The sequence below is a fragment of the Ostrea edulis genome, chromosome 4 (assembly GCF_947568905.1).
Source record: "Ostrea edulis chromosome 4, xbOstEdul1.1, whole genome shotgun sequence".
NCBI lineage: Eukaryota > Metazoa > Mollusca > Bivalvia > Ostreida > Ostreidae > Ostrea > Ostrea edulis.
The window spans coordinates 93441642-93464463 of record NC_079167.1 but is presented as its reverse complement, the minus strand read 5'-3'; the positions used below and the strand labels follow the sequence as shown (position 1 = coordinate 93464463).

General features: G+C 35.4%; 1 protein-coding gene across 8 annotated transcripts in view; it reads left to right on the top strand.

The window, feature by feature from the left end:
• The window catches only part of LOC125668783 (calcium-activated potassium channel subunit alpha-1-like), an 89270-nt gene that overhangs the window by 34629 nt on the left and 31819 nt on the right, over positions 1-22822 (top strand). For 4 of the 8 annotated variants that reach the window (XM_056164367.1, XM_056164369.1, XM_056164368.1 and 1 more), the window contains exons 10-13: positions 3554-3706; positions 21020-21175; positions 21795-21824; positions 22459-22473. In XM_056164367.1, the coding sequence (XP_056020342.1) occupies positions 3554-3706; positions 21020-21175; positions 21795-21824; positions 22459-22473 (354 nt within the window). The remainder of the gene's footprint in view (positions 1-3553; positions 3707-21019; positions 21176-21794; positions 21825-22458; positions 22474-22822) is intronic. The other 4 variants (XM_056164375.1, XM_056164372.1, XM_056164371.1 and 1 more) reach the window with 2 other exon arrangements.

Genomic DNA, 22822 nt, shown 5'->3' with positions numbered 1-22822 from the left:
TAGGTAAGCTTACGAATGTCTCGTGCTAACTCTGTGTGGCCTAGTGAGTTAAGGTAAGCTTACGAATGTCTCGTGCTAACTCTGTGTGGCCTAGTGAGTTAAGGTAAGCTTAAGAATGTCTCATGCTAACTCTGTGTGGCCTAGTGAGTTAAGGTAAGCTTACGAATGTCTCGTGCTAACTCTGTGTGGCCCGAGTTAGGTAAGCTTACGAATGTCTCGTGCTAACTCTGTGTGGCCCGAGTTAAGGTATTAAGCTTACGAATGTCTCGTGCTAACTCTGTGTGGCCCGAGTTAAGGTATTAAGCTTACGAATGTCTCATGCTAACTCTGTGTGGCCTAGTGAGTTAAGGTATTAAGCTTACGAATGTCTCATGCTAACTCTGTGTGGCCCGAGTTAGGTAAGCTTACGAATGTCTCGTGCTAACTCTGTGTGGCCCGAGTTAGGTAAGCTTACGAATGTCTCGTGCTAACTCTGTGTGGCCCGAGTTAAGGTATTAAGCTTACGAATGTCTCGTGCTAACTCTGTGTGGCCCGAGTTAGGTAAGCTTACGAATGTCTCATGCTAACTCTGTGTGGCCTAGTGAGTTAAGGTAAGCTTAAGAATGTCTCATGCTAACTCTGTGTGGCCTAGTGAGTTAAGGTAAGCTTAAGAATGTCTCATACTAACTCTGTGTGGCCTAGTGAGTTAAGGTAAGCTTAAGAATGTCTCATGCTAACTCTGTGTGGCCTAGTGAGTTAAGGTAAGCTTACGAATGTCTCATGCTAACTCCGTGTGGCCCGAGTTAGGTAAGCTTACGAATGTCTCATGCTAACTCTGTGTGGCCTAGTGAGTTAAGGTAAGCTTACGAATGTCTCATGCTAACTCGGTGTGGCCCGAGTTAGGTAAGCTTACGAATGTCTCATGCTAACTCTGTGTGGCCTAGTGAGTTAAGGTAAGCTTACGAATGTCTCGTGCTAACTCTGTGTGGCCCGAGTTAGGTAAGCTTACGAATGTCTCGTGCTAACTCTGTGTGGCCCGAGTTAGGTAAGCTTACGAATGTCTCATGCTAACTCTGTGTGGCCCGAGTTAGGTAAGCTTACGAATGTCTCATGCTAACTCTGTGTGGCCCGAGTTAGGTAAGCTTACGAATGTCTCGTGCTAACTCTGTGTGGCCTAGTGAGTTAAGGTAAGCTTAAGAATGTCTCGTGCTAACTCTGTGTGGCCCGAGTTAAGGTATTAAGCTTACGAATGTCTCGTGCTAACTCTGTGTGGCCTAGTGAGTTAAGGTAAGCTTAAGAATGTCTCGTGCTAACTCTGTGTGGCCCGAGTTAGGTAAGCTTACGAATGTCTCATGCTAACTCTGTGTGGCCCGAGTTAGGTAAGCTTACGAATGTCTCATGCTAACTCGGTGTGGCCTAGTGAGTTAGGTAAGCTTACGAATGTCTCATGCTAACTCGGTGTGGCCTAGTGAGTTAAGGTAAGCTTACGAATGTCTCATGCTAACTCGGTGTGGCCTAGTGAGTTAAGGTAAGCTTACGAATGTCTCATGCTAACTCTGTGTGGCCCGAGTTAAGGTATTAAGCTTACGAATGTCTCGTGCTAACTCTGTGTGGCCTAGTGAGTTAAGGTAAGCTTAAGAATGTCTCGTGCTAACTCTGTGTGGCCCGAGTTAGGTAAGCTTACGAATGTCTCATGCTAACTCTGTGTGGCCCGAGTTAGGTAAGCTTACGAATGTCTCATGCTAACTCTGTGTGGCCCGAGTTAGGTAAGCTTACGAATGTCTCATGCTAACTCTGTGTGGCCCGAGTTAGGTAAGCTTACGAATGTCTCATGCTAACTCTGTGTGGCCTAGTGAGTTAAGGTAAGCTTAAGAATGTCTCGTGCTAACTCTGTGTGGCCGGCGTTAAGATAAATTTAAGAATGCCTTGTGCTGGCTCTGTGAATATACCTGTCCATTTACACAGGCAGTCAAACAGAGAATTGGAAACACCGGAAAATTACTTAGAATAGTCAGATGAAGACAGAATGGGAGGGTGCAAAAAGTTTGTATCAGTCTATGGTACTTCTGTAAATACCAGTAGGAAATTTGAAAATACTATTCTCAGAATTCAGGTTAAAGAATTTACAACTACTTTGGCAAAGGACTATATATGATAACAGCATTTCTACACCCTCTTAAAATTGGAAATTCTAAAGGAGATTTGGAGGAAGACTAAATCTAATGTCATAAAAGAGATAACGTTGAACATACAGTGCTGCCTCGATATATTGCCAACTTTTGTTCAAGGTGAATTTGGGCAATAAAGCAGGGGTGGCAATATATAACGAGTTCACCATTACGGACAATTCACTGAGCAGTCAAAAGAAATTCAATACCATAAAGTTACTTGGACTTCATTCTGTATGAACATCTAGATTATCTTGAGTCTAATTTAGCTATTATTAGCAATTAAAATGACCACCTGAATACCTTGTTCTGACTGTCACACTTCACCGCACCCTATCAAAGTAGTCAGGTGTGATTATGGATGGGTGTTAGGTAATTGACATTATTATCCAGGGTAAACCCTTCAAAATTTGGCCATTTGTTTGTGAAAATCTGTGGCATATGGCATTATGGGGGGTTGGCATTATAATGGGGGTGTTAACATGGGAGGAAATCTGTTTTTTAGGATTTTCAGGCAATAAGCGGGGGTGGCATTATGGGGGGGGGGGGGGGGGGGGGGGGGGGGGGGGACAATGTATCGAGGGAGCACTGTAGTTTCACATTATTTGTCTCTGATCATATGGAAAGCATGACATCAAAAGTAATGTGATTTCACGATTTTATTCAAAATAAAAATTTTCCTTATAAAATGTTACTTTGTCAGAAAACATAAAGAGCAGCTTTAGAGAAACTTTTTTCTTTTTTTTACATGATTTTCAAACCATACTGAAAAGATAAGTCTATATAGCATAGAGTAAAGTTTGTTCAAAGCTGCACTTGGTATTTTCTGGAAGAAAAAGTGGAACATAGTCATTTTATGTAAGAATACCGAGAAAAAAAATGGTTAGAAAATGTCATCAACTGAGAAAACTGCCAAGTTTGTATCAGGATACTTAATCCAAAACATAACTGTCACTTTTGATGTGCAAATAGAGCTCTTAATGTATATAGTTCTTTTATGCATCGACCAGTTTACAAAGCAGTTTTACATATATATCTAAACACCTAGTACCATACAGTCTTGTAGTATTACATGTGATAGAGTTCCTCTGTAACTGTTTTATTGATTAAATGAGGTTTCTCAATGGTCAGAATACACTGCCAGATACCAAGACTGTAAAATACTTGTGAAATGTGCTATAAATGGTGCTAAAAAATTAACCAAGTCTTTGAGACATCATGCGAATTTTCAGAAACATATTTAGTCGCTATAAATATTTGATCAGTGTAATTAACGTGAGAGAAATTGGATTCTGAGTGAAAAACTAATGAATAAAGTATAACCAGAGTTTTCTCAGCTGGGACCTTTTTAGAGCTGGTTATCATAAAACTTAACTAAGATTGCAATAAAGGAATGTGTTTTGTAGATTGATTCAGCTGATGCCTGTCTGGTCCTGGCCAATAAGTACTGTGAAGATCCAGACCAGGAAGATGCTGCAAATATAATGAGAGTTATTTCCATAAAAAACTTCCACGCGGAGATTAAAGTCATCGTACAACTGATGCAGTACCACAATAAGGTGATTATTACAGCAGTCTTCTCCGACACACAGTTAACATCAAAATTACACAGCGAATTACGACACACAATTAACATCACACACAGTTAACATCAAAATTACACAGCGAATTACGACACACAGTTAACATCACACACAGTTAACATCAAAATTACACAGCGAATTACGACACACAGTTAACATCAAAATTACACAGCGAATTACGACACACAGTTAACATCACACACAGTTAACATCAAAATTACACAGCGAATTACGACACACAGTTAACATCACACACAGTTAACATCACACACAGTTAACATCAAAATTATACAGTGAACTACGACACACAGTTAACATCAAAATTACACAGCGAATTACGACACACAGTTAAAGGACACATCTCGTGTTTTCAAAGTATACAGAATTATATGCATTTTGTCTTCCTTATGCTTAGAGAAATTAATTGTAATAGTTCATTCGCTGAAGTATTGCGATAATTAGCCACAATACGGACTTAAATCTAAGCCCCGATTTCAAAAAGCCTACTTAATTAGATAGGTAGTCACGTGGTACAGTGACGTCATATGCGACCTTTGTCGATCAACTTGTTGTAAAAGTAGTGTTAGATATTTTTAAAAACTCGGGTTTTAGGGGCCTAATTTATTTACCATGGATAACATTTATTTTGATGTTGACAAATTTCCGGAGTCTTATATCTTTTAGCCACTAGTGCATACAAATAGCGACCCAAATGTAGCGAGAAAAGCGAGTATGAAATCTGCATAAATTTGCGAGTAAATAATGTTTACATGAGATCACTGTCTAAACACAATTTGGTAATGCCATTTCTGTAAACAACTGTAATTAGCGTTGTTGCTTTTCTAAAATAAACAGTGCAATTATTATTAAATTTATTTTTGGAGAAGTTAGATAGGCCTAAAGTATGATACGATTATGTATCATTGACAACTAGGCCTACTGTCACGGGTGCATTTTGAAAAAAAAAAATAACAATAATGATCAAACTTATTGTGAAAATCACAATACTTTTAAATTATTTTATTAAAGCAATTTTATTAGGCCTAATTATTATTTTTTGTTATCAACACGTTATTACTTAGGAAGTGGGAGCGCGGCGTGCTGTTTTTGTAAACACGTACGCGTTCCTTAAGAAAAATGAAAGCATTATCATTCAATTCAAAGTCGGGAAATATTATATTTCATTATTTATAATTGAAAGTTCAATTATCTTTTATCTTTAAATTTGTCTTTTTTAAAACTACCAGTTGGTAGACACTGCTAGCAAAGTTCTGCCTATATGTTGTAACAAGGTGAAGGTCAGTTGGTGCGAGTGTGTATTGAATTCAAGAGCAGAACGGAAAGCATATGCTGTAGGCCTATATGTAACAGTGCGTAGCTTCGATAGAACCATTTTCTCGCAGTTTATCTACGTCTTTGTCCAAGTGCTTGTTTGAAAAAGTACAGGGACAAATTCTACTGGGGGTTTTTATGGCAAAGTCGTTGTGCCGACAAAAAATATTCATGTCTTGTCCCTCATACCTTCCTTCGAAAATTGAAAAAAACACAGTCCAAATCCTCTCTACTGACAGCAAGTACATCCTTAAATGGCACAAAACACCCTAATGCAGTGTTATTTACAAGCTGTTAATGTGATAATTGTTTGTTTGTCAATTAAATCTAATCTGTTTATGAAATGGCTTTCAACTGTTTTCAAATCTTCTCGCTCGAGGTCGCATATGACGTCACAGATAATGGCGCGTAAAATATCGAAAAAAATATGCATATCGCAAGATTTGAATTTCATCGCTTTCAAACTCGAAAACTACGCAAACTGTTTCATTTAAAATACATGTAAAGTAGTTTTAGGCATGAAATGAATTAATTTTGCTGAAAAAATTAAAAAGTTTAAAAACATGCGATGTGTCCTTTAACATCAAAATTACACAGCGAACTACTTCATTTACAGCAGTCTTCTCCGACACACAGTTAACATCAAAATTATGTAATGGACCAGTTCAATATTACATCAGTGTTCACTGGCTCACAATGAACATCACATTACACAATGGACTAGTTCAATATTACATCAGTGTTCACCAGTACACAATGAACATCACATTACGCAATGGACTATTTCAATATTACATCAGTGTTCACCAGCACACAATGAACATCACATTACGCAATGGACTAGTTCAATATTACATTAGTGTTCACCAGTACACAATGAACATCACATTACGCAATGGACCAGTTCAATATTACATTAGTGTTCACCAGTACACAATGAACATCACATTACGCAATGGACTAGTTCAATATTACATCAGTGTTCACTGGCTCACAATGAACATCACATTACGCAATGGACTAGTTCAATATTACATCAGTGTTCACTGGCTCACAATTAACACCAAATTACGCTTTGGTTTGGTTCATAGGGAACAAATATGCATTCTCTCTGTGTTCATTAATGGTCTTGATGAATTGTGCTATACATGAAAAAGATTTAGAATTTTTTTTGACTTATTTCTCATTACTGTAAGTTTCATTAATGTGTTTTTCTGTTAAGGGAAACCTAGTATATGTTATTTAGTCAAATAAAGTTATTAAAAGCCAGAATTTGAACTGAACTAAACTTCTTGCACTGCAGTAAGCATTTATTCATGATATATTGTACAGAATTCATTCACATAAAAGCCTTAGGCAATTTACTAAGTTTTCTATAAGTACACACAGAGAGGAGAAGCCATAATAATCCTCTCTACACTTCATATACAGGAAGAAATGAAATTGATGAGTACTGATTAATTGCTAATCAATCCCTGGGGAAATTAATGAGAAAGAAATCCTTCTTACCTGGCAGAAGGGGGCTGTGTTACTTCATAATTCAAGTGTCACTCTGTGCAGCTGGGGGGGGGGGGGGGGGGGGGGGGGGTAGACCAATCACCAGTAGCTTAATCAGACAAGATATTGTAGAGGGTAACATCTGTCACATTGGGTTAATTATAAAAGTAGATTGATATAGTGCTGAGAAGGATGGACTTTGGTGATGTAAAATGTGACTATGTTGGCTTTAATCATGCCCTTCTTGAAATCTGGTACAAATTATCTGTGCAAGAAAAGAGAGAGAGAGAGAGAGAGAGGTCACTCATATAAAATGTACCAGTACTCATTTAAATCTCTCTTGAAGTAAACATTACCTCAACTCAAGCTCATGGTACTGTATGAGTTATATACAGTAAAACATGGTTATAGCGGACCTCCAGGCCCACTGAATGAGTTATATACAGTAAAACATGGTTATAGCGGACCTCCAGGCTCACTGTACTGTATGAGTTATATACAGTAAATCATGGTTATAGCCGACCTCCAAGGACGGTTAAAAACAGATCGTTATAACCAAACTTTATTATATCGAATGAAAGTTTCACTATTTTCCTCTCATAGGGGAATGAATATCACTCTGCAATAAACGTGAATTGGTTATAAGTGTTTTACTGTATAAAACTCTCCTGAGACACAAGTGAGCTTCCATTTCTCTGTTGTCTTCTTCTTTATTCGGATTTCTTGCTTGAAGGCCAGGCCCCAAGATCATGAAACATCTTAAGCTTAAGTCAAAATCTGAATATTGCAATGAAATGATTGAGAAGTCAGTGATTCCAAAACTAAATTGTTATACAATATTGCTTCGTCAAATTTTTAGGGTCTACAAATTAAGAGTTTCAGTTCTAAAGTAATGAACATCTTACGGGTGATTGAAAATTTGACTTAAGTCGGAGTTTGTTACATGATCCTGGGGCCAGGATTCCTGAAATTTTTCTGCAAGCTTCATTCTATAGTGTAGACTGAATTTTAATCAAATCATGCCTCTTGGAATACGGATGAACAATAAAATAATGGAAATATTGTTATGTTCAATGAATAAATTTTGTTTTTGACACTGCTGATGTTCTTTTATTGCCTTCAATGAAAGATGAGCAGTGGTACATAACAAATAACTTTGTATGTCTGACGTCTATGTTCTGTTGGGACTCGGTGTTGATGAGATTCATTTTCTGTAACATTGAGTGAGGTGATTGTTGTGGCTTATAGGCCTCTTACTGATTTTTCTATGATCAAGTTCATTTAGTTTGATCAAGTCGTTCACTAAAACAATAGAAGTGTTAGTACTGAGTATAGTACAATGTTTATCCAGAGGTTCAGCTGCTGTGACTATTTGTTACAGTACCATCTTTGCTAGCCATTGGTTTTCCATCCTCTCCATTTGGGGAGTGGAGTGCACCAAAAACCCTTGGCTAGCAAAGATGTGCCAGTACCAGCTACAACATTTTTGTAAGACATAGTCGTGTATTTTACCTTGTAGACTTGTAGATAGGTAACTGAGAGTCGGAGAATCTTGACTTGTTCATAAGTCTTGTTTTGTTGATAATCTAGAGTCTAAGAATCGTGATCACCTTGTTTGTTCAGTTGTTTTCTTTTATTATATATTATTAAGAGTACTCTACAAGCTACAGAGCTATACTTCTATGTATGACATTTCTTAAAGTCAGTCATGAAATATGGTGAGGCATAATATGTTCTAGACTTTTCTAAATGTGAAACAATATCATTATTGTGTACATGGGTATTGCTTGGAAAATGCAAAATTAATGAATATAAATTTCCATGAAGAGCAATATGGAACAATGATTTCATTTGGGACATTGATGATTTTCTTCAATTTTTATATTGAGGAGCATTTTGTAAATTAGGCATGCTAAAGGACTGTATATCGTAATAGCCATTTTTGGCTCCCATAAAACTACTAATGGGAAAATTGTAAAGGAAGACTAAATATTGTATTTCTTAAAAAAAAAAATCATGTCTGATAGAATTTCACATCATTTCTCTTCATATTTACAAACATCTGAACTAGATATTTACAGTGACACAATTTCTTGATTTTTGCTGATTTATGTGAAACTTTTTAAGTGTGTAGTTTTTATCATACAAAATTTTTCTATCACTTACATGTAACTGTACTTAAAAAAGATAAGATAATACAAACTTTCAGTGAGCCTTATGCTCTATATGTTATGAACAAAATCTATGAGAAAATATAGGCATTTTTATGTCAGAATTTAAAAAATGATGGGAAATCATTTTTGTAATACACTAGGGCTCGAAATTAAAACATGCCCGTCAGTCAGTGACATGGTTAAAAGTCTGGCGGACTGATTGACATTTGTTGTAGTCAGTCCGATGGGACTGGTAAATTTTCTAAAGCATCAATTTGGAAAACATGCAAGTTTATGCAGGAATCTTCAACACACATTTGTCATTCCTCTGTAGATATCAGACGAATCTGATTAATAGATATAAATCTTTCACATTTAATTAGTTTTACAATATTGTCTGAGGCATATCAAGTTTAATTCCATCATTTTATTTTGATTACATTAATGAAATATGTTTAATTATTTCTGGAAAACTCTGGTGGATCGCAACTGGTAAATTTTTCTGCGGACTCGTTGAAATTATACCTTATCAGTCCGGCTGGACTGGTGACATACATGTAAAAAGTTAGTTTTAAGCCCTGTAATATATCATCGACATGTATGAGGTCTTTGGTTTAAATTTCCTTATAATTACCATGTCTGCTACATGTAGTTAGTCTTTCCATGAGATTTTGAAGATTTCAGTTCAGTAAAAAATTCTAAAGTTGACAGTTAAAATTGTTGGAATAATAAAATTCAATATTTTACATGTTGGATCTAGAGTTAGTAGGTAATAGGAAAGAAAACTTAGTATTTCAAAGTCTATTTCAGGAGGTATTCTTAAACATACCGGAGAAAAAAGCAACATATTGTTTTCCTATTAGGTGTACTGACTGGAAAAAGGGGTCAATATTTCACAATAATTTAATTTTACTTTGTGATATGCAATTTGATTGGTTGATTTGACTTTATCAACAGGCATTCTTTATATCGTATAAACAAAGCTAGGTCCTAGGAATGATGTCACAATTTGCTTGACTGTTTTGTCTCCATTTTGTTGTTATGGCAATATTGGTCAGGTGCATCATATAAAATTAAGATTTTCTTATATCAAACATCTTTAACTACATTAAATTATAAGGAATGTGAGTAATGTTTGTTGATTTTATAAGATATGAAATCAGTTGGGACAGTTACGTTTTGTGGTTCATTGCACAGAGTGTAATGTGTAAACTATCCCAATTTAACTTCTTTTATTTTGTATAAATGTCTGGAAAATTTACTTTCAATTCTTAACTAGTTCTAATTGTAACGGGGACCGTTACATATGTTCCCCAAACCTCCCTCAAATAAAATGTGATATCCTTGTGAATCTATAGCAAAAAATCATTTTATTTTAGCCTTTAATTGCATGTAGTACTTTTAATATGTTCATTTCAGTACCAAGAAATGAAAGAAAACGTTTGCACGTGCATACACGCGCATGCGTGTATGATTCCGAATTTTTGTTCATGTCGTTCAACAGGCATTTGTATCATATACCCACAGTATGAATCTCATAACGTTTCCACCAAATATAAGGAAGTTATAGCGATTTTAAAATCGTCCAATCAGAATTCAGCACACGTGCATGCACGTGCTGAGCAGTAATTCTAACCACAGCAATTTGTAAGGAGTACCAAGACACATCTAAAACCCTAATATCAATAGAATTTGATGAAAAACAAAAACGTTATCGTCCTTTAAAAATCGAACATTTGAAAAACGTCGCATGCGCGTGTGCGTTGGCATTTTTTGCTACACCAATATATAGATACACATATTGTCTACGTATGCTGTAAATATCATCTCATTCGCTTCATAAATAAGATAGTTACAAACGTTTTAGTACTATCCAATCAAAATGAAGCACACGTGCATGCGCGTGCAAATTGGTAATTTTGACCATGCAAATCAGTTAAGGGTCTCAATATTTACCTATGATATGAATATCAAGCCATTTCAATGAACAACAAAAAAGTTAGACTGATTCCAAAGTTAGTGTACAAATTTTGTAATGCATGTGCACGCGCATGCATGCGCGTGCAGACAAAATTTTTATCATTTTTCATATCTACAAATGATATACTACCATCCTATTTAGGTTTCATATCGATACCTTTAATATTCTGATTTTCCAATTTTTGTACCAAAATTGCAGTGCACGTGCGCGCGCGTGCATGCATGTGCAGACAAAATGACTATCACCATGCACATCTACAAACGCTATACTATCATCCTGGAAAGTTTCATATCGATCCCTTTTGTAGTTTCTGAGAACACTACCGGACAAAAAAGTACCGGAGAAAAAGAATAATAACTAGAAACTCATTACTAGTAATGAGTAGGTCTTCCGTTTGTTCACTTCCGGTAAAGAGTTTTCTTATTCTACAAAAACCATTCAAATATATCAGATCATGTACTTTAACAATAAATGAGAAGTGTATTATCAAATTTTTTACTCATTTCTTGTAACTTCCGGTGACGACCGGAAGTACTATTCAGATGTGTTTTCCTATGAATGACACTGACTCTTTACTGTCTATATTCCCTGAAAATTTCACGTCTCTCTCTGAAAGAGTTCTCAACAAAAAGAAGTAGACTAAAGAAAGAAAAAGTACTAGGTTACTACCGACCGGAAGTCAATTTTGAAAAACAAAATTATCAAAACTTTAGAAGTTGATACTTTTATTAAGACATGTGAAAATCATATGAAAGACTTCAAATATAAGCGAGATTTATGGGGACAAAGAGACGAAAAGTAAAAAGGTATTTTATCAAGAAACCGGAAGTAGTCGTTTTGACTACTGACAGAGTCAATATTCTTTTAACACTTTGAAAGAGAGTTAATAAACTAGTATAGGTTTCAATTTAAAAGAAAAAGTTTGAAATTTGCGATTCTTTCCATCACTTCCGGTGACGACAGGAAATGACGGTCGACATGTTCAATCCCCTACTACACGCTTACAAACGTAGATTGATCATCCCTGAATATTTGATGAACTTATATTTTACCTTTACCAAGAAAAATGCTGGACAAAATACCTTTTGAGAAATAAAAAATCGGCCCTATTTTCCGACCGGAAGTGAATTTTGTAAAAACAAAAATAATTATAGCAAGGTCATTTCATAAGACATTATTCCTGAAAATTTCAGCCATCTCTGAGAAATCACTCGAACAAAATCGGAAAATCAACATTTTTTAAAAATACTTCCGGTATAGACCGGAAGTGACGGACAAAAAAATTGAATGTATCTGTACAATGGACTAATGTTAGTTGATCAACTCTACAAGATTCAAGCGTCTATCTATATTCATTATTGAGAAACTGAAAAAACAAGGTTTGAATATGTCCACCCTATATCTCACGACCGGAAGTGAATTTTACAAAAATATTTGACGTTACTCTAGACATTTATAGTGTCTATAACATATGTAAAACTCAAGTCATTAACTTGTTTTATGACCGAGATTTATGGCACTGAAAAATGAGAGAATGAATATTCTTTCTTTGATATAACCGGAAGTTGGAGTTTCAACTTCCGGTGGGGTCAACATTTTTTTGAGAATTAGAACCAGAGCTAGTAAACCGATATAGTTTTCAGTTTGAAAGAAAAAAGTTTGAAATATATGATTCATTTAATCACTTCCGGTGACGACTGGAAGTGACGGCCGACATTCTTATCCCCCTACTGCACGCCTACAAAGTGAGATCTATTAACTCTGAAAATTTGGTGACTCTATCTTTTACCGTTTCTGAGAAAAACGCTGGACAACGAAAACAGCTAATAAGCCGTATTTGCCGACCGGAAGTAAATTTTACAAAAATACTTGACGTTACTCTAGACATTTATAGTGACTATAATATATGTAAAACTCAACTCATTAACTAGTTTCATGACCGAGATTTTTGGCACTGAAAAATGAGAGAATGAATAGGCTTTCTTTGAGATAACCGGAAGTTGAAGATTCAACTTCCGGTTGGGTCAACATTTTTTGAGAATAAGAACCAGATATAGTAAACCAAAATAGGTTTCAATTTGAAAGAAAAAAGTTTGAAATTCACGTTTCCTTTAATCACTTCCGGTGACGACTGGAAGTGACGGCCGACATTCTTAACCCCCTACTGCATGCCTACAAAGTGAGATCTATCAACTCTGAAAATTTGGTGACTCTATCTTTTACCGTTTCTGAGAAAAACGCTGGACAAGATATCTTGTAAAAAGACGAAAATTGGACATATCTTGCGACCGGAAGTGAATTTTGAAAAAATGAAAAAAATGCCTCGAGGTACCATCGTTCTCTATAACCTGTGAAAGTTTCAGGAAAATCCATCCAACGGTCTCGGAGACGAAAGGGAAAAAAAAAAAAAAATAATAATAATAATAAACAGTAGAATCACTAGAAGGTCTTCCGTTGGAAACGGAAGACCTTAATAATAACTAGAAACTCATTACTAGTAATGAGTAGGTCTTCCGTTATACCACTTCCGGTAAAGAACTTTCTGTTCCTACGAAAACCATTTAAATATATCAGAGAATGTATTTTAACAATAAATGAGAAGTGTATTATCGAATTTTTTACTCCTTTCTCGTAACTTCCGGTGACGACCGGAAGTACTATTCACATACGTTTTCCTATGAATGACAGTGACTCTTTACTGTCTATATTCCCTGAAATTTTCACGTCTCTCTCTGAAGAGTTCTGAACAAAAACAAGTAGACTAAAGAAAGAAAAAGTAGTAGGTAACTACCGACCGGAAGTCAATTTTGAAAAACGAAATTGTCAAAACTCTAGAAGTTGATACTATTCTTAAGACATGTGAAAATCATATCAAACACTTCAAATATAAGCGAGATTTGTGAGGACAAAGAGACAAAAAGTAAAAAAGCATTTTATCAAGAAACTGGAAGTAATCGTTTTGACTACCGACGGGGTCAATATTCTTTTGACATTTTGAAAGAGACTTAATAAACTAGTATAAGTTTCAATTTACAAGAAAAAGTTTGAAATTTGCGATTATTTCAATCACTTCCGGTGACGACAGGAAGTGACGGTCGACATGCTCAACACCCTATTGCATGCTTACAAACAGAGATTGATCATCCCTGAATAGTTGATGAACCTATCTTTTACCCTTTCCAAGAAAAATGCTGGACAAAATCTCGTTTGAGAAACAGAAAATCGGCCATATTTTCCTACCGGAAGTGAATTTTGGAAAAACAAAAAAAACCACAACAAAGTCATTTCATAAGACATTATTCCTGAAAATTTCAAGAAAATCTATCCAGCCATCTCTGAGAAATCACTCGAAGAAATCGGAAAATCGACATTTTTTCAAATACTTCCGGTAGAGAGCGGAAGTGACGGACCAAAAAATTGAATGTATGTGTACAATGGACTAATGTTAGTTGATCAACTCTACAAGTTTTAAGCGTCTATCTATATTCATTATTGAGAAACTGAAAAAACAAGGTTTGAATATGTCCACCCCATATCTCACAACCGGAAGTGAATTTTACAAAAATATTTGACGTTACTCTAGACATTTATAGTGTCTATAACATATGTAAAATTCAAATCATTAACTTGTTTTATGACCGAGATTTATGGCACTGAAAAATGAGAGAATGAATAGTCTTTCCTTGATATAACCGGAAGTTGGAGATTCAACTTCCGGTGGGGTCAACATTTTTTGAGAATTAGAACGAGACCTAGTAAACCGATATAGGTTTCAATTTGAAAGAAAAAAGTTTGAAATTTATGATTCATTTAATCACTTCCGGTGACGACCGGAAGTGACGGCCGACATTCTTATCCCCCTACTACACGCCTACAAAGTGAGATCTATTGACTCTGAAAGTTTGATGACTCTATCTTGATGACTCTATCAACAAAAACAGCTAATAAGCCGTATTTGCCGACCGGAACTGAATATTCCAAAAATATTTGGCGTTACTCTAGACATTTATAGTGACTATAATATATGTAAAACTCAACTCATTAACTACTTTCATGACCGAGATTTATGGCACTGAAAAATAAGAGAATGAATAGTCTTTCTTTGATATAACTGGAAGTTGGAGATTCAACTTCCGGTGGGATCAACATTTTTTGAGAATTAGAACGAGACCTAGTAAACCGATATAGGTTTCAATTTGAAAGAAAAAAGTTTGAAATTGATGATTTTTGTAATCACTTCCGGTGACGACCGGAAGTGACGGCCACAAAAAATATTACGTGCATGCACCATAGAGAAAATAGATCTATCATCCCTGAAAGTTTCATTCGATTATCTTTAGTCGTTTTCAAGTTTACCCCCGGACAAAGTTGCTTTCAAAAATCGGAAAATCGGACGAATCTCACGAACGGAAGTGAATTTTGAAAAAATGAAAAAAACGCCTCGAGGTACCATCGTTTTCTTCAATCTGTGAAGTTTCAGGAAAATCCATCAACGGTCTCGGAGACGAAAGGAAAAAAAATAATAATAACTAGATGCGATCTCGTTGCGAGCAACGAGTGGGTCTTCCGTCCAATTTTAGATGTGATGAGATAAGAATTTGACTGAGATTTTCGTTTATAAATAATGATACAAATATATTGTCTAGACATACAATTTAGCTTCGGTAATGTTTTACAAATATTGATCATTTAAGTGCTATGAATTAAAGAATCTCTGCCGCGCTCGGCCACTAATGAAAGGGGTCAGCCTTTTTTTCGACAAAAAAGTTAATAATGTTATTTACTGCGATACAAAGTCGACTGATCAGGCGAGTCATGTCGCCCGGAGGCCTTTTTTTTTTATCATTCTAGATATACCTTGCAAAACTGAACAAATTTTGTTCTACATGTCCTATTAAAATTTTCTTGAGAAAAAAGTTATTGATTGTGACATTTATGAGACTGTTAAGGCGAGTCATAAGGCCCGTGGGCCTTTTTCTTGATATCGTTTGAAAGATCTTGCAAAACTGAACAACTTTTGTTCTACATGTCTTATCAAAAGTTTTTCGAGAAAAAAGTTATTGATTGTGACACTAATCAAACTGTTCAGGCGAGCCATGAGGCCCGTTCGCCTTTTTCATGATGTTGTTCGAAAGATCTTGCAAAACTGAAAAACTTTTGTTCTAGATGTCTTATTAAAAGTTTCTTGACAAAAATGTTATAGCTTGCAACAATAACCCAACTGTTCAGGTGAGCCATGAGACCTGCAGGCCTATTTCTTAACATCGTTAGTTAACGCTTGCGAAACTGAACAACTTTTGTTCTACATGTCTTGTCAAAAGTTTCTCGAGAAAAAAGTTATTAATGTTATTAATTGTGATACAAATTCGACTGTTCAGGCGAGCCATGACGCCCGGAGGCCTAGTTTTTGATATCATTAGATAGATCTTGCAAAACTGAACAACTTTTGTTCTACATGTCTTATCAAAAGTTTCGTGAGAAAAAAGTTAATCATTGTAACAGAAATGCAATGGTTCAGGCGAGCCATGAGGCCTATGGGCCCATTTCTTGATATGACACGAAAGATCTCAATAAACTGTACAACTTTTGTTGTATATGTCCAAGCAAAATATTTACGAGTAAAAAGTTATGATTTAAAACGTGGAAAAAAAATGGACACTTTTTTAAACTCCATTTTCGACCCCTACCGAGCTTCCATACTAGGCACTTCCGGAAATTTTTAAAACCCAGGTGCACAACTACAACATGTCGTCTAACATCACTGAAAATTTCAGCACTCTAGCTTTTATCGTTTTTGAGATTTTGGCTGGACAAAATGGTCATCTGAAAATCGATAAAAGGGGGATAACTTCCAACCGGAAGTGAATTTTCAAAAATTCAAAAAAAGATATAAACTTCAAATAGCAATGCATCAACCCTGAAAATTTGAAGTAAATCGGTCAAGCCATCTCTGAGAAATCCTCTGCACAAAATCGGTAAGGAAAAAAAAAAAGAATAATAATAATAACTAGATTCGATCTCGTTGCGAGCAACGAGTGGGTCTTCCGTCCAAATTTAGATGTGATTAGATAAGAATTTGACTGACATTTTCGTTCATAAATAATGATACAAATATATTGTCTAGACGTACAATTTAGCTTTGGTAATGTTTTACAAATATTGATCATTTAAATGTTATAAATTAAAGACTCTCTCTACCTCTCGGCAACTAATTAAAGGGGTCAGCTTTTTTTCGAGAAAAAAGTTAATAATGTTATTTACTGCGATACAGATTCAACTGATCAGGCGAGTCATGCCACCTGGAGGCCTATTTTTTTTTTTATATCATTCTAGATATATCTCGCAAAACTGAACAAATTTTGTTCTACATGTCCTATGGAAATTTTCTTAAGAAAAAAGTTATTGATTGCGACATTTATCAGACTGTTAAGGCAAGTCATAAGGCCCGTGGGCCTTTTTCTTGATATCGTTTGAAAGATCTTGCAAACCTGAACAACTTTTGGTCTACATGTTTTATCAAAAGTTTCTCCAGAAAAAAGCTATTGATTGTGACACTAATCAAACTCTTCAGGCGAGCCATGAGGCTCGTTCGCCTTTTTCATGATGTTGTTTGAAAGATCTTACAAAACTGAACAACTTTTGCTCTAGATGTCTCATTAAAAGTTTCTTGACTAAAATGTTATAGATTACAACAATAACCCAACTGTTCAGGTGAGCCATGAGACCCGCAGGCCTTATTCTTAACATCGTTAGTAACGCTTGCGAATCTGAACAACTTTTGTTCTACATGTCTTATCAAAAGTTTCGTGAGAAAAAAGTTAATCATTGTAACAGAAACTCAATGGTTCAGGCAAGCCATGAGGCCCATGGGCCCATTTCTTGATACAGCACGAAAGATCTCAATAAACTGTACAACTTTTGTTATATATGTCTAAACAAAATATTTACGAGTATAACGTTATGCGACATTTATCACTGTTAAGGTGAGTCATAAGGCCCGTGGGCCTTTTTCTTGATATCGTTTGAAAGATCTTGCAAAACTGAACAACTTTTGTTCTACATGTCTTATCAAAAGATTCTCGAGAAAAAAGTTAGTAATTGTGACACTGATGAAACTGTTCAGGCGAGCCATGAGGCCCATTGGCCTTTTTCATGATGTTGTTCGAAAGATCTTGCAAAACTGAACAACTTTTGTTCAAGATGTCTTATTAAAAGTTTCTTGACAAAAATGTTATAGATTGCAACAATAACCCAACTGTTCAGGTGAGCCATGAGACCCGCAGGCCTATTTATTAACATCGTTAGTTAACGCTTGCGAAACTGAACAACTTTTGTTCAACATGTCTTGTCAAAAGTTTCTCGAGAAAAAAGTTATTAATGTTATTAATTGTGATACAAATTCGACTGTTCAGGCGAGCCATGACGCCCTGAGGCTTATTTTTTGATATCATTAGATAGATCTTGCAAACCTGAACAACTTTTATTCTACATGTCTTATCAAAAGTTTCGTGAGAAAAAAGTTAATCATTGTAACAGAAACTCAATGGTTCAGGCGAGCCATGAGGCCTATGGGCCCATTTCTTGATATGACACGAAAGATCTCAATAAACTGTACAACTTTTGTTATATATGTCTAAGCAAAATATTTACGAGTAAAAAGTTATGATTTAAAACGTGGAGAAAAATGAGACACTTTTTAAAACTCCATTTTCGACCCCTACCGAGCTTCCATACTAGGCACTTCCGGAAATTTTTAAAACCCAGGTGCACAACTACAACATGTCGTCTAACATCACTGAAAAGTTCAGCACTCTAGCTTTTATCGTTTTTGAGTTTTTGTCTGGACAAAATGGTCATCTGAAAATCGATAAAAGGGGGATAACTTCCAACCGGAAGTGATTTTTCAAAAATTGAAACGTGGTACAAACTTCAAATGGCAACGCATCAACCCTAAAAATTTGAAGTAAATCGATCCAGCCATCTCCGAGAAATCTTCTGCACAAAAATCGGTAAGGAGAAAAAAAAAGAATAATAATAATAACTAGATTCGATCTCGTTGCAAGCAACGAGTGGGTCTTCCATCCAAATTTAGATGTGATGAGATAAGAATTTGACTGGGATTTTCGTTCATAAATAATGATACAAATATATTGTCTAGACGTACAATTTAGCTTCGGTAATGTTTTACAAATATTGATCATTTAAGTGCTATAAATTAAAGAATCTCTGCGGTTCTCGGCCACTAGTTAAAGGGGTCAGCCTTTTTTTTCGACAAAAAAGTTAATAATGTTATTTACTGCGATACAAATTCGACTGATCAGGCGAGTCATGTCGCCCGGAGGTCTATTTTTTTAAAATATCATTCTAGATATATCTCGCAAAACTAAACAAATTTTGTTCTACATGTGTTATTAAAATTTTCTTGAGAAAAAAGTTATTTATTGTGACATTTATCAGGCTGTTAAGGCGAGTCATAAGGCCCGTGGGCCTCTTTTTTGATATCATTTGAAAAATCTTGCAAACCTGAACAACTTTTGTTCTACATGTCTTATCAAAAGTTTTTCGAGAAAAAAGTTATTGATTGTGACACTAATCAAACTGTTCAGGCGAGCCATGAGGCCTGTTCGCCTTTTTCATGATGTTGTTCGAAAGATCTTGCAAAACTGAACAACTTTTGTTCTAGATGTCTTATTAAAAGTTTCTTGACAAAAATGTTATAGCTTGCAACAATAACCCAACTGTTCAGGTGAGCCATGAGACTCGCAGGCCTATTTCATAACATCGTTAGGTTAACACTTGCGAAACTGAACAACTTTTGTTCTACATGTCTTATAAAAAGTTTCTCCAGAAAAAAATTATCGATTGTGACACTAAGCAAACTCTTCAGGCGAGCCATGAGGCCCGTTGGCCTTTTTTATAATGTTGTTCGAAAGATCTTGCAAATCTGAACAACTTTTGTTCTAGATGTCTTATTAAAAGTTTCTTGACAAAAATGTTATAGATTGCAACAATAACCCAACTGTTCAGGTGAGCCATGAGACCTGCAGGCCTATTTCTTAACATCGTTAGTTAACGCTTGCGAAACTGAACAACTTTTGTTCTACATGTCTTGTCAAAAGTTTCTCGAGAAAAAAGTTATTAATGCTATTAATTGTGTTACAAATTCGACTGTTCAGGCGAGCTATGATGCCCGGAGGCCTTTTTGTAGATATCATTAGATAGATCTTGCAAAATTGAACAACTTTTATTCTACATGTCTTATCAAAAGTTTCGTGAGAAAAAAGTTAATCATTGTAACAGAAATTCAATGGTTCAGGCGAGCCATGAGGCCCATGGGCCCATTTCTTGATATGGCACGAAAGATCTCAATAAACTGTACAACTTTTGTTATATATGTGTAAACAAAATATTTACGAGTAAACAGTTATGATTTAAAACGTGGAAAAAACTTGTACACTTTTTTAAACTCCATTTTCGACCCCTACCGAGCTTCCATACTAGGCACTTCCGGAAATTTTGAAAACCCAGGTGCACAACTACAACATGTCGTCTAACATCACTGAAAATTTCAGCACTCTAACTTTTATCGTTTTTGAGTTTTTGTCTGGACAAAATGGTCATCTGAAAATCGATAAAAGGGGGATAACTCCCAACCGGAAGTGATTTTCGAAAAATTGAAACGGCGGTACAAACTTCAAATGGCAACGCATCAACCCTAAAAATTTGAAGTAAATCGATCCAGCCATCTCCGAGAAATCTTCTGCACAAAAATCGGTAAGGAGAAAAAAAAAGAATAATAATAATAAGAAGAAGAAAAGTGAAAAATCAACAATAGAATAATAGAAGGGTCTTCCGCTGAAGACGGAAGACCCTAATAATAATAAGAAAAGTGAAAAATCAACAATAGAATAATAGAAGGGTCTTCCGCTGAAGACGGAAGACCCTAATAATAATAAGAAAAGTGAAAAATCAACAATAGAATAATAGAGGTTCTTCTGCTGAAGACGGAAGACCCTAATAATAATAATAATAAGAAACAGAGTAAAAACAATATGTTCCCAAACTTTGTTTGGGGAACATAATTAAGTCGCACATATTTCCTTCTATAGGCATACAAAACAGGAAAAACCATTGTATTTCATGGAGGAAAAATCTTGTTAATGAACATAATTTCATAATGACACTATATTCTCATGCTAAGCATTACAGAGACTGAAAAAGATGATGTTTTTAACATGGACATTGTATTTCTAGGCATATCTACTGAACATTCTGAGCTGGGACTGAAAAAAGATGACGTTTTTAACTTGGACATTGTATTTTTAGGCATATCTACTGAACATTCCGAGCTGGGACTGGAAGAGAGGGGATGACGCAGTGTGTGTGGCGGAGCTCAAGCTTGGATTTATAGCTCAGAGCTGTCTAGCTCCCGGCTACTCGACTCTGATGGCGAATCTCTTCACCATGAGATCAGACAAACCTGTAAGTTCACAAGTTACTGATGTCACGTACTGGTTTCTTTGTCCTGGCCAACTGAAAATTTCCTTATATCTGTGAAACTTCCTGTACATCTTTCCTCTAAGATGTATCATGCTATTGTAGTGTTGTTTACATATCCTTGCCCCAAGGCTTTACTGCCATGTTTCATCCTACCAGCTCATCATTGCTTCCTTTAGCCTACCTCCTGTTTTAGTATTTGATTTCTGAGACATATATTGCAGTACGTACATTATGAATTTATTATACAATATTTTGTGATGTCCTTGAAATAGTAATTGTGATAGAAATAAATGCATTCATTTTGAGATATTTGTAATATAGAGTAATGCATATTGAACTTTAAAACACATCTGTACAACAGGGAAAAATACCCGCACCGGAGGTAAAATGACACATAAATGATTCAGCACACTACACTGCTAAATGATGTATAAATGTGCCGCATGGCTTCAGCTTTGATTATATATACAGAATTATTTTATAGTAGGACATATTTTTCAATCCATTTGCTGCTGAGCCCACTGCAATATTTTGTTCATATTTTATTCATGCTCCATTTTGTTTTTGAATTTTGATATTGTTTCATCATTTTTCCCTGTAGAAGAGTTACTTGAGATCCCTCTATCTTTTGGTAAGCGGCCATGTTGTATTTCACTGAGCATGCTCAAGGTATGATGCATAGAATGGATCAAGCATAATTATATGATCTTTATAACAAAAGCTTTTTGAATGCCAACAAAGAAGGATGTGTAAAATCATTCATAATTTCTACTCACACCTGATAAGTGAGCATAGCTATTGAATGATTCAGAGCTTTCTGACTGGTTGAGATCTAACAAACTAATTCATTAGAATGATATGGTCACTTCTATGTGCCTTTGAGGTAAATACAACATTTGATTTTTCCAACATCATACCGAAATTTCTTATTGAGAATTTCGGAATTGATATGATTGGTTATTATTTTTTGGTCATTCAATGTAAACTTGCATCTCATATTCGTTTTGATAAGGTCTTGCACTTTAACTGTATACTAAGATGGCTGATCATGTATTGTTTTGTAGGCTCTAAGAGCCATACTCAATCATTATGTTGTTATTTATTCAATCATATAATAATACAGTAACTGGTGTTTTTGGTTAGCTTTAGCTACCCTCAAAATACAATATTCTCTTCAACCTCCAGACTCTGGGAATAGTGTTACTTCAAGGCAAAGCTAAGGCAATGTAATGACCTAAAAATGCCATTAACTTTATCACATACAGAAGATGGTGAATTACGTGAGTTACGTACTGCTCACATTTTATGTGTTCAGTCATGGCCGTATGATTTTCTAGCTGTGAATTCATGAAACATAGAATTCTTTGTGTACTCGCAATCACTTTCAACCCCTGATCTCTTTACTACGTGTATCCCATAAAACATTATAATTCACAGAATTATAAACATGAAAAAAATCAAGTGAATTTCAAGTATTCAGTAGCATTCCAGCTTTAGATAAAACATTTTAAAATAATATTCAGGGAAAAGCTATCCATATATGTACATTAATTTTAATATTCAGACATTTTCAGTGCAAAATTCTACTTATGATTTCCAGAAATTTAATTTCAATCTAAAATACAAATT